Source organism: Hemicordylus capensis, chromosome 17, assembly GCF_027244095.1.
Source record: "Hemicordylus capensis ecotype Gifberg chromosome 17, rHemCap1.1.pri, whole genome shotgun sequence".
Taxonomy (NCBI): Eukaryota; Metazoa; Chordata; class Lepidosauria; order Squamata; family Cordylidae; genus Hemicordylus; species Hemicordylus capensis.
In genome coordinates, this window is record NC_069673.1 from 12,315,039 (window position 1) to 12,330,271 (window position 15,233).

At 47.0% G+C, this 15,233-nt stretch overlaps 2 protein-coding genes across 5 annotated transcripts in view; both read right to left on the bottom strand.

The window, feature by feature from the left end:
* RAPGEF1 (Rap guanine nucleotide exchange factor 1) overlaps nucleotides 1–15,233 on the bottom strand; it is a 205,581-nt gene that overhangs the window by 160,111 nt on the left and 30,237 nt on the right. For 3 of the 4 annotated variants that reach the window (XM_053281915.1, XM_053281914.1, XM_053281908.1), the window contains exons 1-2: nucleotides 14,562–14,592; nucleotides 357–464 (exon numbers count right to left, since the gene is read on the bottom strand). The gene's annotated coding sequence lies outside the window, so the exon portion shown is untranslated. Of the gene's footprint in view, nucleotides 1–356; nucleotides 465–14,561; nucleotides 14,656–15,233 lie in introns of those variants that run through there. The other variant, XM_053281909.1, reaches the window with a different exon arrangement.
* MED27 (mediator complex subunit 27) overlaps nucleotides 370–15,233 on the bottom strand; it is an 83,297-nt gene continuing 68,433 nt past the window's right edge. Inside the window, exons 4-6 of the mRNA XM_053281916.1 lie at nucleotides 14,562–14,655; nucleotides 2,733–2,840; nucleotides 370–464 (exon numbers count right to left, since the gene is read on the bottom strand). Of these exons, the coding sequence (XP_053137891.1) occupies nucleotides 2,751–2,840; nucleotides 14,562–14,655 (184 nt within the window). The 3' untranslated portion in view covers nucleotides 370–464; nucleotides 2,733–2,750. The remainder of the gene's footprint in view (nucleotides 465–2,732; nucleotides 2,841–14,561; nucleotides 14,656–15,233) is intronic.

Here is a 15,233-nt window from a genome sequence, read left to right on the forward strand (position 1 = left end):
TTTCGAACAGTAAAACTGGCACAAGATTTCCCCATGGCTCTGGGAGAGCGAAGAAATGCCGAACTGGCGTGCTGAAGCACTTCTTGGGGGGGGGGAATCCCCTCGGTAGATGCGAATAATGAGGCAATCTGGGGCTAAGGTGATGAATTAGATATTCAAGGAAGGGGCACAAGGGCTTCGGGAAGCAGCAGATGCTTGCAGGAGGGAGAAAGGGGAGAGAAGCGACTTCAAGGGAGAGGCAGAACATCAGCGCAGCGTCCTGGGTAAGTGGTGTGCCAGTTCTGACAACCTGCCTGAAGACTAGATTCTGGAGACACCTTCGCAATGAAAGGAGACGGGGGGGGGAAGACTCCCACCTTGCCATCTTCGGTGTAGACATTTTCATGATACCCCTTCACGATCGTCCGGTCAATGAAGAGGCTGCGCATCACCACGATGACTTTGAGCACCTTCCCCAAGGTGACCTGTCAACGAAGAAAGGGTACATGTTGAGGAAACGGAGGCGGCAGAGCGGGATGGACCCGTAACTCAAAGACTGAAAAGCAAGGAGGGCATTTCCGCTACCAAAATTTCCTGCAGGGAAACAAAAACGGATCTGGCATCGGCAGTGAACATACAAACAGCCCTGCTGGATCGGGACCAAGGACCCTCTAGTCCAGCATCCTGTTTCACACGATGGCCCACCAGGTGCTACTGGGGAGACCACAGGCAAGAGGTGAGGGCACGCCCTCTCCCTTGCTGTGGCTCCCCTGTAACTGTGATTAGGACTCTAACTAGGTAGTGTGTGTGACATGGTTCATCTGATTTATACCAAGTCAGACCCTTGGTCCAGCTAGCTCAGTACTGTCTACTCTGACTGGCAGCAGCTTCTCCAAGGTTGCAGGCAGGCATTTCTCCCAGCCCTACCTGGAGATGCTGCCAGGGATTGAACCTACCTGGGGCCTTCTGCATGCCAAGCAGATGCTCTACCACTGAGCTATGGTCCCAGACCCCCAACACTGAGCACTGAGCTCCACCTCCATAATATTTATGGGATCGCTTATTATTGATTGATTGATTGAATTTATTAACTGCCCCATCCAGAGGCTCTGGGCGGTGTACAATAACTTTTTAAAAGACATAAAACCCACCATTAAAACAATGCTAAAACAATATAAAAACAATTCAAAAATGATTAAAACTATTTAAAACTAGTTAAAATACTTTTAAAAACAACAACACTTCACTTATCCCATTTTATCACCATCGTAGTAAGTTTTTCTGCTCCCCCCAGAGACAGTCAATGGTGCACAGCTGGGGGAGGAAAATGCACAACAAGATATCAAGAAACAAGTGATGGGAGAGAACTCCATACACAGAGGTGCCATTTTCAGCAGCAGGCCTGCGTTGCACATATACCGCGTAGCTTTGGCCTAAGAAGGAGTCAGAGAATAAGATTCAGAGTTCTTTCAACTGCCGTGGTCTGGACTTTGCCCACAGTAAATAAATCTGCGGAGAATGTCCAGTTCAAAGACTGTCTTATGTTTCCCAAAGACGCATGCACGGAGATACAGAGGCTGAATGTTTCTGAAACATGCCCTGAAAAATCATTTGAACTTTCTGAAAGTTCGAATGCTGGGAAAGTTGCAGTTGGGTGACTTGCTCTCATTCTAGCAAAGAGCCAAAGAAACAGTGACACAAGTGGGGGGAAGAGAGAGGGGTACAACGCCAAGCTGCAAGAGGCATATTTAATATCACAAAACAGATATTAATTATTACTCAAAATCAATATAGTGTCGCATCAAAAACAGCCCTAATCCAGTGATCTTCACTATTGTTCCACTGGGGGCCACTTTGGCAAAACACAGTGAGGCTGTTCTTACAATCAGCCAACCCAGTCTCGGGGACAGGGATCCATCTTATTTATTTATTATTTCTCTGTGTCAACTGCCCTGAGCCATTTTTGGAAGGGCGGTATAGAAATCAAATAAATCAAATAAAATAAATAATAAATAAATATAAAAAACCACAATTTTCAGCCCATTTTCTCTATTGGGGGGGTGTTGCTGTGCTGCTGGGGACCCATGGATCACTTTAGGCAACTGCCCTCCCCCATTTTTAGGGCCATTTCCCCCCTTTTTTGAACATTTCCCTGACCTCCAGGAACCGTGACCCCATTGCATATTCACGGTTTTCGGATGCGTGGCAGCAGTGGAGAACGATCCACTGCAGGATATCCCTACCTGTGGGCCAACCAAAAAACGATCCACTGCAGGATATCCCTACCTGTGGGCCAACCAAAAAACGATCCACTGCAGGATATCCCTACCTGTGGGCCAACCAAAAGGGCCCCGCGGGCCGGATCGAGCCCCAAGGAATTATATTGTGCAGGCCGGTTTTGGACATAGTACTCTCCCAGCTCTAACTTAGAAAAATCAGATCTATTTGCTTCTTTAGATGCACTTTCTAGTCTCCCTCCCTCCTTAATATTCTCCATTTCAACTGCAAACTCTTAGGCTGGGGCATTAGAAAGCAATCCTTAAGCTTTATTGCTTGGAGGGCCACCTCATTTGGAGATATTCTGGGCTCCCCAGGGGAGGCTGCTGGGAGGACTTTCCAAACTGAGACTCAATTCCTTTCCGACTCTGGTGCAGCTGCACACAACCTGCCGGGCGAAGGCACAGGGCAGCGTTGCCAGGGCGCCGGGAGGCGTTGCTAGGGATGCACATGTCCCCCAGCATCGAGATGCTTGCCAGTCATCGGGCGGCGATTCAGGCTTGATTTGAATCGGAGTCAATGTCGTGCTGGAAATGACCTTCAGAGCACTCTCCTGTTCTTTCCATCAAGGTCTCTGGCACCACCTGAAAGCACACAATGGCTCACTGGCAGTTCAGGTGCCACGGCTTAAGTGGCATTAGAATTGAAAACTCCTGACTGCCTGAGGTTGGCTCTATTATTCTAATGGGGGTGTGGGGGGGTCCGCTCTGGTTGCATATGAATGGGAGACTAGAAGTGTGAGCACTGGAAGATCTTCCCCTCCGGGGATGGAGCCGCTTTGGGAAGAGCATCTAGGTTCCCAGTTCCCTCCCTGGCAGCATCTCCAAGATCGGGCTGAGAGAGAGATTCCTGCCTGCAACCTTGGAGAAGTCACTGCCAGTCTGTGTAGACAATTCTGAGCCAGATGGACCAATGGTCTGACTCAGTATATGGCAGCCTCCTAGGTTCCTATGTACCACAAGACCAGCTCTCCACCCTGGAGAGGGAGCCTGCATTTGGCTCCATTATTCTCCATCTTCCTACGGCTTCAACTCAAGCTTGAGCAGGGGCAGGCAGGATTCAGAAGCAACTTTTGTTCAAAAGTCCGCCCCAATTATGAATACGTGTGGCACTGAAGACTTTCCATCCCAGACAGAGCCAAGCTCTGGATCACCAGAAACCGTGCAGGAACTCAATTCTAAAAAAACACTGAGTCATACGTTTCTCTCTCTCTCTCTTTTTCTTTCTTTCTTTCTAAACCAACCTGGCAAGAGAATGCTTTTTGTAGCAGCTGTTTTTAAGAAAAACAGGAGAGTCTTAAAGGGAAACAAGAAGATGGACGGATGTCGGTCTGGAGGGGAATGGCCCTTCCAACCGCCCTATACCCCTGCAGTGGTAACCCAATGTTATTTCCTATGAAGTCTAACAGGTATCAAATTCCTTAAAGATAAAGTGTGCCATCGAGTCGGTGTCAACTGCAAGCAACCACAGAGCCCTGTGGTTGTCTTTGGTGGAATACAGGAGGGGTTGACCATTGCCATCTCCCGCATGGTATGAGATGATGCCTTTCAGCGTCTTCCTATATCACTGCTGCCTGATATAGGTGTTTCCCATAGTCTGGGAAACAGGCCAGTGGGGATTCGAACCAGCATCCTTCTGCTTGTTAGTCAAGTATTTCCCTGCTGCACCACTTAGGGTGCTTACTCACACACTTTCCCCTTCATCTCGAACCTCCTAGAGGTGCAAAAGAAACAATACTGAATTAACATTCCCTTGTCTTAACTGTTATAGCAATATAGAGTAGCTATTTTGTGGTTAAACGAGAGTTTTCACCAAGCTGAGGGTCATTTTGACTTTCCCCTGCTGCATTTCATTTCCCCTGGTTCACTTTAACTTTATGGAATGCTATCGCAATATTGATTTGTGAGATTTACATCACAACAACGGATATTTATATACTACTTTTCAACACAAGTTCCCAAAGCAGTTTACAGAGAGAAATAAAAACCCCGCTCTTTCCAACAGGCTCAGAGTGGCTTGTAGTTCTTGAAAATACGAATAACCCTATCCCGAAGGGGCTCTCCATCCAAAGACCAAAAATATTTTAAAAGGTGGGGAGGGGGGATAAAACTGTCGATTTCTAGCACACACACATAAAACAGTTGTGGGCTTGTGGCGGCTAAAACACCACAGAATAAAGCCGGTTCTTTTAAGACAGGGCTGCAGAGGTTTGGCCCTCCAGAGATGGATTACAATTCCAATCATCCCTGACTACTGGCCACTGTGGCTAGCAATGATGGGAGTTGCAGTCCCACAAAAGCAGGCGGGCCAACCTTGTGCAGCCCTGCTTTAAGAGAACACACACAGCAAGATGCAACACAAGTTAGGGGAAAACGTTGCACATACTGCATACTTTAACACTCCTTGAACCGTCAAATCATGGAAAGGTTCAGTTGAGGCTGGTTCATACAGCCAATTAGACTGCGTGCCCTTAGGAAAGAACGGCCTATCCTTTAAAAAAAATCATGTTACGTGCTGGGCGTAGCCACCTAATGGCGCAGCGGGGAAATGACTTGATTATCAAGCCAGAAGTTGCCGGTTCGAATCCCCGCTGGTATGTTTCCCAGACTATGGGTAACACCTCTATTGGACAGCAGAGATATAGGAAGATGCTGAAAGGCATCATCTCAGACTGCGCAGGAGGAGGCAATGGTCAACCCCTCCTGTATTCTACCAAAGACAACTACAGGGCTCGGCGGTCGCCACGAAACGACACCGATTCGACAGTACTCTTCAATTTACAACATGCATGGCAAGTCCCACTTGGGCACTAGCAGTACCAGGGAGGGGTACTGCCTTGGTTTGCACTTGAATGTGAGACTAGATGTGAGTGCTATGAGATCTTCCCCTTAGGGGACAGGGCTGCCCTGGGAAGAGAGCTTGCATGCAGAAGGTCCCAGGTTCCTTCCCTGGCAGATACGGCAGAGAGACTCTTGCCTGCAACCTTGGAGGAGCCGGTGACAGTCTGTGTAGATAATACCGAGCTAGATGGACCAAGGGTGTAATAAGGACACAAGAAAAGCCCCGCTGGGTCAGCCCCAAGAAGGCCCATCTAGTCCAGCATCCTGTTTCCCACAGTGGCCCACCAGATGCCTCCGAGAAGCCCACAGGCAAGAGGTGAGGGCTTGCCCTCTCTCCCCTGCTCTTGCTCCCCTGCAACTGGTACTCAGAGGCATCTTGCCTCTGAGGCTGGGGGTTGCCTACAGCCCTTAAGACTAGAAGCCATTGATGGACATGTTCTCCATTTGAGGACAGGTCTGATTTGATAAACGTCCTGCATCAGAGCCTTCCTGACTTGGAACGAGTTATGTGAACCTCTTCCCACCGCCCCATTCCCGCCATTGTTGACATCATTGTTGACATCATAAGGACACAGGACATAAGACAAGCCCTGCTGGATCCGGTCCAAGGAGGCCTATCCAGTCCAGCATCCTTCTTCACACAGTGGCCCACCAGATGCCTCTGGAAAGCACACAGGCAAGAGCTGAGGGCAGGCCCTACTGCTGCTCCCCTGCCTTGGAAAAAGGCAGCTTCCTATGTTCCTCCTTCCCCTGCTCACTTGGCATTGCAACTCTGAGCTCCTCAACAGAAAAGCAAGTTAATAAATAAATAAATAAAATAGACAATCCTGAGCTAGATGGACCAACGGTCTGACTCGGTATATGGCAGCTTCCTATGTTCCTGCTCTAATTCAGCTTGCAAATGCTCCCTGTCTCGATGCGGCAATAATAAAAACTCCTCAGTGCCAACATTTTATTGACACCGAAATTCCAGCAGCTGTTCTGGTGACTGGAAAAGCAAAATGCAAGATGTTTCAGCAAATGATGGCAATTTGCGAGGTTAGCCGTGGTCTTGTGGGATTAGAGGTGCCACTTGGAAGAGGCCGGCGCCAGAAGAGAGAAATCCTGCCGTTCCGAAGCTCCAGCCCGCAGCAGCCGTGAGAGGGGCGGCCTGCGGACCAACGGCAATTCCCACCACGGAAGGGCTCAGGTCAGCTGAACAGCCACGATGTGCAATGAGACAGAACTGAGCTGAAATGTCAGGGCAGAGAATTGGGGTGGGTGGGTTGGGTTGGTTCCCCAGTTGTAGCTGTGACAAATACATGCATCACCTAAAAACAAAGCAATCCCTTTTCTTCTTTTTTTGCTTCTAGACACTCCGTGGAAATTTAATCATTTCATCACCTAAAATTCTCATGATGAACCAGCAAGCATTTCTGTAACCTTATGCTGGTCTAAGGCCGTAATAAAGATTGATTGATTGATTTCTAAGGATCAGCTGCAGAGATCTCCAGTGGTCTGGGGAGGGGAGAGAGCCTGGATGGTCCCCTAAGCAGGGTCCACCTTGGTTTGCATTTGGATGGGTGGCTACATGCAAGTGCCGTAAGATATTCCCCTTGTGGGGGAGGGCAGTAGTCCAGAGGAAGAGCATCCGCTTTGCATGCAGAAAGTCCCAGTTTCGCCCCCTGGCAGCAACTCCATGTAGGGCTGGGAAAGACCCCTGGAGAGCTCCTGCCAGTTGCTGTTAAGACCCCTGAGCTAGATAGGCTGATGGTCTGACTCAGTAGGCAGCTGCATACTGCTCACTACTCGAGCATCTGCTTTGCATCCAGAAGGTCCCCAGTTCCCTCCCTGGCAGCATCTCCAGGTAGGGCTGGGAGGGACTTCTGCCTGCAACCTTGGAGAAGCCGCTGCCAGTCAGTGTCGACGATACTCCGCTAGATGGACCAAGGGCCTGACTCGGTATAAGGCAGCTTCCTGTGTTCCGATGAGAACGCCCACCCCAGCTGCAGGACCAGGGCACATTTTGCTCAGTATCTGGCTGTTTCTAATGTGTGCTGCCCACCGATATCGAAAACGGAGAGCGGCGTTCAGGCTCTCCAGCACCTGAAACAGGATTCCGCAGCCATCAAAAGCCCTTAAGGGTGCGCTTCGGTCCGAAGAGATGCCGCCACAGGGGTGGCTTCTTGCAATGGGCAGGTTGGTCACTTCCTAAATCGCATTAAAAAGACAGCATCTGCCTCCCTTCTGAGGCCAGCCTCCCCCTATTAAATTTCACCTTCTTCTGTTGACACCCAGATAGACACAGTACTTGGCTTTTTAATATTTTGCCTGCAGCCCATGTGCCAGCTCGACCTTGATGTAGAAAATATTATTTCAAATCAATATGTATACAAGGTCACTCTAAAATTCAATTAATATGAATGGAAAAAAAATATGCCCCACCGTTCTTTGAGCTGAAAATAGAACCGCTGCAGGTTACACATGCCTGCAAACCCCTGCCTAATATGACTACACGGCTAGCTTGTTTTTAAATACTACAGCGCTGATGCCGGCTGTTGAGATGCAAAGCCTCTGGCTGTTTTAAGGAGCTGGATGTGCTCGGATTTGCATTTTACTTACATCTTTCCTGCCCCCAAATGAGCTCAACAATAATCCCCCCCAGAAATCTTGGATTTTAAAAATTGCCTCTTTCCAACAATTAGTAATTCTATTTGCAATAATTGTGAGGTGCTTGGTATACTGAGGAACAGCACAGAAATAGAGACCCAGACAGGTCTAGAAAGTTATTTTAAATTCCTAGACACTCGCATCAAATTTTCAAGAGCCAGAATCAAATATTTAGGCCCTAAGTCTTGCACAGGACTAAAATGTTTCAGATGCCGAGGTGCCGGCATCATGTTGCTGAGCATCTACTTGATTGTATGCCTTGGAGAAGGATTTTGACCCTGATTTCTTTAAGAGAAGTAAACCTGAGCCAGATTTTTAAAAAAACAAAACAGAACATTCAGAACTGCACAATAGTATGTGAGCATAATTTGTGCATCTGGCAGATGCCTCAGCAACACACCCCGGAGCTGTATACACATACCCTTTTTACCTGAATCCAAGACTGGTTGTTTCCCAAGTTTTTTTGATGCTGGAAATCAGGGGGTCATCAAATTCAGAATTGTCTTCTATTTGGGTAAATGCGGTATGTAGTGGGCAGCCAGCCAGCAATTACAGGGTTAACTGCATCAAGTGTTTTTTTCCTTGATTGACAGTCTGCAGACCCTGGGTCATGAGCCAATCAGTTAACAAGTTGAGCGGGAACTCCTCTGGGAACCCCTCTTACAGGGAACACTGGTTGGTCCCACCAAGTTCTGGTGAGGTCCAAGGGAAGGAAGCCAAGGCATATGGCTTCGGAAGGTGAGACTTGAGGGAAAATATTTTAGTAAGGCTTGCATTAGAAGTTATTTTCTTTTTAGTGTGTGCCTTTGCAAATAGCCCTCTATCTACTTCATAATTACTTCACTGCAGCAACAGACTAGTAATGATTAAGTCAAGCAGAGGTGTACCTAGGTAATTTTGGAGCCTGGACCTAAAGGCCTTTGGAGTGCTCCCCCCCTGCAAGTTAAGTATCATTTCTACACACAGACGCACACACGCACCATGACACATGTAGTATTTTAACATGTGGGTTCTTGAGAGCACAAACAGCAACTGAACTCACAAGAATGTAAGACTCTATAACAGGTCTATTTATGCAAATATGCATTAGCAGAAAAATTTCAACATGCAGCTTAACATATTCCCATCCCACATATTTCTTTCCCCACTGCCCCCTCTGTCTCTAAAGCAGAGATCACACTCAGCACAATGTGGCACAATGTGGCAACTACATCACCTGGGACAGACTAAAGAGGCTTTGGGGCCCCCAGGGGATGTGGAGGCCCTGGACTTTGGCCGGGAAGTCCAGGAGTAAGAGCGCCTCTGAAGTCAAGTAAGAACATAAGAACAGCCCTGCTGGATCAGGCCCAAGACCCATCTAGTCCAGCAACTTGTTTCACACCGTGGCCTATAAATACTGCCTATAAACATCTGGGCAATATAAAAAGGACCACAAAGCCTGCTATTTCCCCACTTAAACATACTTAAGGGGAAGTACATTTTTATAGTTGCCTGCTAGCAAAGTAGTTTCTCGCTCCCTTTCAGTCAGAGAAACCCTGCTAACTATGGAGCGGTTGGTGGCAGCGATAAAATCTACCGGAATTCTTCTAGTTAATTTTAAACCCAGTCAGCCCACGAGGCCCAGAGAGGAATGACTAACTAGTAGTTAGAACTCACTGGTGGGCTGGCTTGGGTTCTTCACACAGTACTTTGTTGCCTAGAGTCACATTTATAACATTTAGAAGCCTGCACAGAGTGGGAGAAAATCCTCAGAACTGGAAATTGGACAGCAGGTTTGCAGAAGATATATTCATTGGTGAAGATTTGTTGAGGCACCAGAGGAATTTACAGGAAACACCTTTGGCAAGGGAAGGAGAAATGGACGTGCTTGATCAGGGGCTGGGTTCTAACCATCTAATGTAAATAGGGATGTGCATGAATTGATTTGGTGCGGCCCGCCCTGAATCGATTCGGATCGATTCATGGATGTGCATGAATCAGTTTGGCCTCGGCGGGGAGCAGTACTTTTAAGCACGAGTAAAGCAGGCCCTTACCTGCTCCTGCGCCCCACCACATTTCCTGGTGTGTTGCTGCACCACGCAGAAGTCCGCGTGCGGCTGAAGGATGTCACGGCTGCCACGTGTGCATGGTGGCCATGTGTGTCCCACTGCTGTGCACAGGCTCCTGAGTGCAGTGTTGCAGCCACACATGGACTTCTGAGTAGCGCAGCGCTGCACCAGGAAATGCAGTGGGGTGGCGGCAGAGCAGGTAAGGATTTGCTTCACTTGTGCTTAAGGGTACTGCTCCCCGCCCTGCCGAAACGATTTGTGCACATCCCACGACTTGCACGACTTGAATTTTGCAACGACTTGAATTTTGCACGACTTGAATTTTTAAGCTGCCCCAAACATTCTTTTAGAACTGGCATACTTTTTTTTTGGCCTGCCTGTTTTGTGTAGGGTTGCACACTAAGAAAAAGCCCCGACCTGATCATTTGACTTTGTCATTCTTGCTTTCCTAGAAGGTTTACTAATATAGTACTTAATAAATCTTTGAATCTAGGAACCAGCTCAAAAATTTAGGGTTAGGGTTATCCATTGTCTCCTCCCGCGCAGTATGAGTTGATGCCTTTCAGCATCTTCCTCTATCGCTGCTACCCAATATCGGTGTTTCCCAGAGGAAACATACCAGCGGGGATTCGAACTGGCAACCTTCTGCTTGTTAGTCAAGCATTTCCAAAAGAGAATGATAATCAAACCCTTCCAAATGATCAAGGAAAGGCCAGCCATTTGCAGAGTGTTAAAGCAGCCAATAACCAGATTTCTCATCCATTTTATGCCTTGTTAATCAGCATGATGGGTGAAAATCATACTGTAGGCATTTGGAATAATAAAATGAATTGGTGAAGCAACAGACTTTCCTGCTAGTTATTCCCCCCTACGGTTTCCTCCCCTCTCTCCTCTGCTGCTGGTGTGAATGCTCCACGCTGGCTTCTCCTTCTCCATCTTCTTTAATGAGGCTTATTTGTAAATAGCAAGATAGGATGCAATTAAGCCATTAGAGGCTAAATAAACGAACATGCTAATTAGGTTCTTTACAAGGATTTTTTTTATGGAGAGGCTGGAATTTACCTTTCATTAATCTAACTTAATTGCAATACTGCGTGTCACAAAGTCAACATAAATTAAGGGCTTTAAAGGATTTGGCAATATTGAGGGTGAGCTGGTGAATCTCCCCCCCCCCCCCCCGCTTGGTAAGCAACTGCAGCCTCACCAAAAGGTGGCTAAACTGGCAGACAATATTGCTCAAAAGGCTAGGAGATTATTTTGCAACATTTCAAAACATCTATCTGTTTCATACACTTTTATGATAGAATTACTTCATCCCAATAAGAGCTAAGCATCGTTAAATGTTAGCGGTGTTGTGTCATCGGCTATGAAGCGTGTCTGATTTCTGCCACTGTTTCAGATGGATCTGAGCTCCTTCTGAATCTGCTAAACCCACGACATAATTAGTGTTTCGCGGAGGGGATGGCATGATTTCATAGGAACATAGGAAGCTGCCATATACTGAGTCAGACCATTGGTCTATCTAGCTCAGTATTGTCTTCACAGACAGGCAGCAGCTTCTCCAAGGTTGCAGGCAGGAATCTCTCTCAGCCCTCTCTTGGAGATGCTGCCAGGGAGGGAACTTGGAACCTAGATGCTCTTTCCAGAGCGGCTCCATCCCCTGAGGAGAATCTCTTCCAGTACTCACACATGTGGTCTCCCATTCATATGCAACCGAGGCGGACCCTGCTTAGCTAAGGGGACAAGTCATGCTTGCTACCACAAGACCAGCTCTCCTCTCTCAGGACTTGCGTGGCGGATTGCCACACTCAAAACACTTCCTTTTCTCAAAAGCAAATACAGGGCTTCCTTTCAGCTTATCCACTACCATCAATATTACATCCCAAGCAAGACTCTATAGCTATTATGTACTACAGTCTTTTGCAATATTCCTCTGGTGGCATTTAATGGAACTAAACCCAAAATACAAGGATGAACTGGAGGGGCGTCATTGCCATGGCATTCCGAATGGCACGTTCCCTCCTTAGCAGAGGCATTATTTGTAAATGACTCAAATTCCAAGATGCTCCAACATCTGTGCTCATGGATTTTATTTGAGAAAGTTATATCCTGTCTTTCCATTAAAACGTGATGTTGAAGATTACTCACAGCAATTAAAACAATACAAAACCAACTAAAAACCAATACCGCAGACAAATACATAACCAGGGGAGAGTAATAACATCACGGATTAAAAACCGGTCAGAACAGGAACGTTTTGGCTACGCAACAAATATACCACAGGGATGGGGCCAAGGGGATCTCTTTAGGGAGGAGGGGCAGAGTCTGGGCAAGACTCGTGTGTCGTCGAGTTGATTTTCGACTTGTGGCGCCCACAGAGCCCTGTGGAACACAGGAGGGGTTGACCATGGCCTCCTCCCGCGCAGTCCGAGGAGATGATGCCTTTCCGCAGCTTCCTATATTGCTGCTGCCCGATATAGTACCAGCGGAGATTCAAACTGGCAACCTTCTGCTTGTTAGTCAAGCATTTCCCCGCTGCGCCACTTAAGGTGGTCCTTGGGCAAGACTGCAGGAGCGCAATTCAAGACCGATACGGGGTTCAGCAAGCACCAGTCGACCTTAAAGAAGTTCAGATCTTCCGGGTTGGATGAAGAACCGCAACCAAGGATTCTAAAAGAACTTGCCGATGACCTAAGAGCCGCCACAAGACCAGAAATGGGCTAATGTTGACCAATGTTCAAAAGGCGGGGAAAGGAGGAAAGGGGAAACTAATACAGTGGTCCCTCGACTTACGAACTACTCGACATCCGAAGTTTTCGACTTACGAACGACAAAAATGACCGGAAGTCGTTGCCGGTTTAGATGCGGCTTCCTCGACTTACGAATTTTTAGATGCGGTTTCCTCGACTTACAAATGTTTCCAGACCTCCGTGGGTGCGCTTTTCGACTTACGAAAATTTCGACCTACGAACGTGCGTTCGGAACGGATTAACTTCGTAAGTCGAGGGACCACTGTACTACAACTACTATTTATATACCGCTTTTCAACAGAAGTTTGCAGAGCGGTTTACATAGAAAAATAAATAAGATGATGATTCATAGGATGATGACTACAGTCTGGCTGATAGCAGGGAAGATATCAGAACGGATGTTAAAGGAGTTAGTCCTAAGTACCTTTAGAAGTAGTGGATCAGTAGAAGCCAGCATGGATTTGTCAAGAATAAAATTGGTGGATTAATTCTCTCTCTCTCTCTCTCTCTCTCTCGCTTAGTGGATCATGGGAATCCTGTAGAAGTACATTATTCTGATGCTGCCTCCCACTTACCTGGGACGGCCTGTCCTGCCTTCCCGTCCCGCTGCTGCCTCCCATGTTTTGTGGCCCTCCACCACCATCCACCACCATTTTTTTTGGCCCCGAACTCTCGCCCAATGCCAGGAACTCTCGTGAGAGTTCTGCCACCAAATCCTGGGCATGCATGCCGGCGAAGAGAATTAAATATAGAGATATAGATCGATGTCAACATTTTATGGCTGACCTTACGGACTCAGTCAATACATGTATGCTTGGGGAACATAATCTCTATTGTACTTTCTCCCAGGGAGAACATCTATGTACAAGGTTTATGTAAAGGTGCATAAAATATAAGTTACTACAGTAACTAGAAGTACAATATATTTCGTATCTCAGAGGGAGTTCCCCCATTTATCATGTCAATTCTAGTACCTGGAACAGTTGAACAGTTCCCGCCCCCCCTTAACAAAAAGTAAAATGAAAACAAAACAAGGCAGTCTGTTTATTAAGGCGGAGTGTTTTCCATCTCTCATGCACAGAGACAATTAAAAGAATAATTGAAAAATCAATAGGGCAGATTGGGATCAAAATGCAATCCACAACTACCACAACGAACTGCTTTAAAATCACTTGAGGATCCCACACTGCTTTGGAAAAAGGCTTCCATTATTTATGCGCTTACACTACGCAGGGCGAATCCAGCCTAATGAGATCCAATCACTGCGTGTAAACTGGAAGCACAGGTTGAGTGGACTGTCTGGAGGAAACGGCAGCCACACGGAGAGGCATCTCAGCAGCCACTCAGAACCAACATCCCTACCCTTCGGGATTGGCTTTGTTATGCTTGCTTAGTAGCTGGAGCTTCGGCTGAGCCTCTGGGCTTTCCCTCGGCAGGCACAGGCTCACACAAACACGGCTGGAGGTGAGCAACGGTTGAGCTGGTGTACTTCATGTTCAGCAGACAAGAACACAAGAACAGCCCTGCAGGATCAGACTCCTATATCAGGCAGCAGTGATATAGGAAGGTGCTGAAAGGCATGATCTCATACTGCGCAGGAGATGGCAATGGTAACCCCCTCCTGTATTTTACCAAAGACAAGCACATTTTACATTTATTTACATTTTCTATCCCGCTCTCCCTCCAAGGAGCCCAGAGCAGTGCACTACATGCTTACGTTTCTCCTCACAACAACCCTGTGAAGTAGGTTAGGCTACACATGGCTCTGTGGTTGCCAGGAGTCGACAGCGACTCGGCGGCACAACCAACTATTGGGATCTAGGCTGAGGGATATAAGTTTTATCAGTCTCTTCATCATCAGTTACACGTTCCAAAACAAACTGCCCCCACATCCCAACCAGGAAGCAGTAACAGGGCGATTTTTGCCCTTTTTCGCTTGCATACACCTAGCTCACGTTTGCAAGAGTTATTTTGCTGAAAACGTGACTGCAAAATTAAGAAATCAATGCTTGACCTACCAGCAGCATTGCAGAGGTCCCATTGGGCCGGGATAAGTGGATGGACATCTCAGGGAACATTCTATCGATGCGGCTGATGACGTCATCAACGTACCTGTAAAATGGAGACAGAAGAATGACCAACAGGAAGCCACATACTGCAGACCTCCTAGTAACCACAACGGCCAATAGAATTCATTCTGAATTGCAGAATAAAGGCTAAGGCTAAGCATTGATCCTGAGTGTGCATTTCTTCCACATGGCCTATGGAGAGATAGAATCTTACAAGGTTTCATGTAAAGAACCGCCCAGAGATGAGAGTCTGGGGCAGTATACTAATATACTAAAAATGTATAGAAATATACTCCCTAAAAATGCCAGTATAAAAATATACCACCTAAAAATGCCAAAGGGTATCCCCCTTTCTGAGTATTCACATTTCATGTTTGTTTTTTTGTTTGGCTTTGATTTCTTTAGATTGTGACTACCTCCTGCCTTTTCCTTTCATTTTAAATTACTAGGACTGTTTTTTATGAAGCACATATACAGCAGGTCAGATTGGGTTGGTAAAACAGCCCTAGGCACGTCATTGTTTCCACTGACGAGAGGTGCAGCTAGCCAGTAAAAATTGAGGGGGTTCAGTTCCACACAGGTACACCTAAGATACAAGCCAACAGATTCGATTCTTGAAAT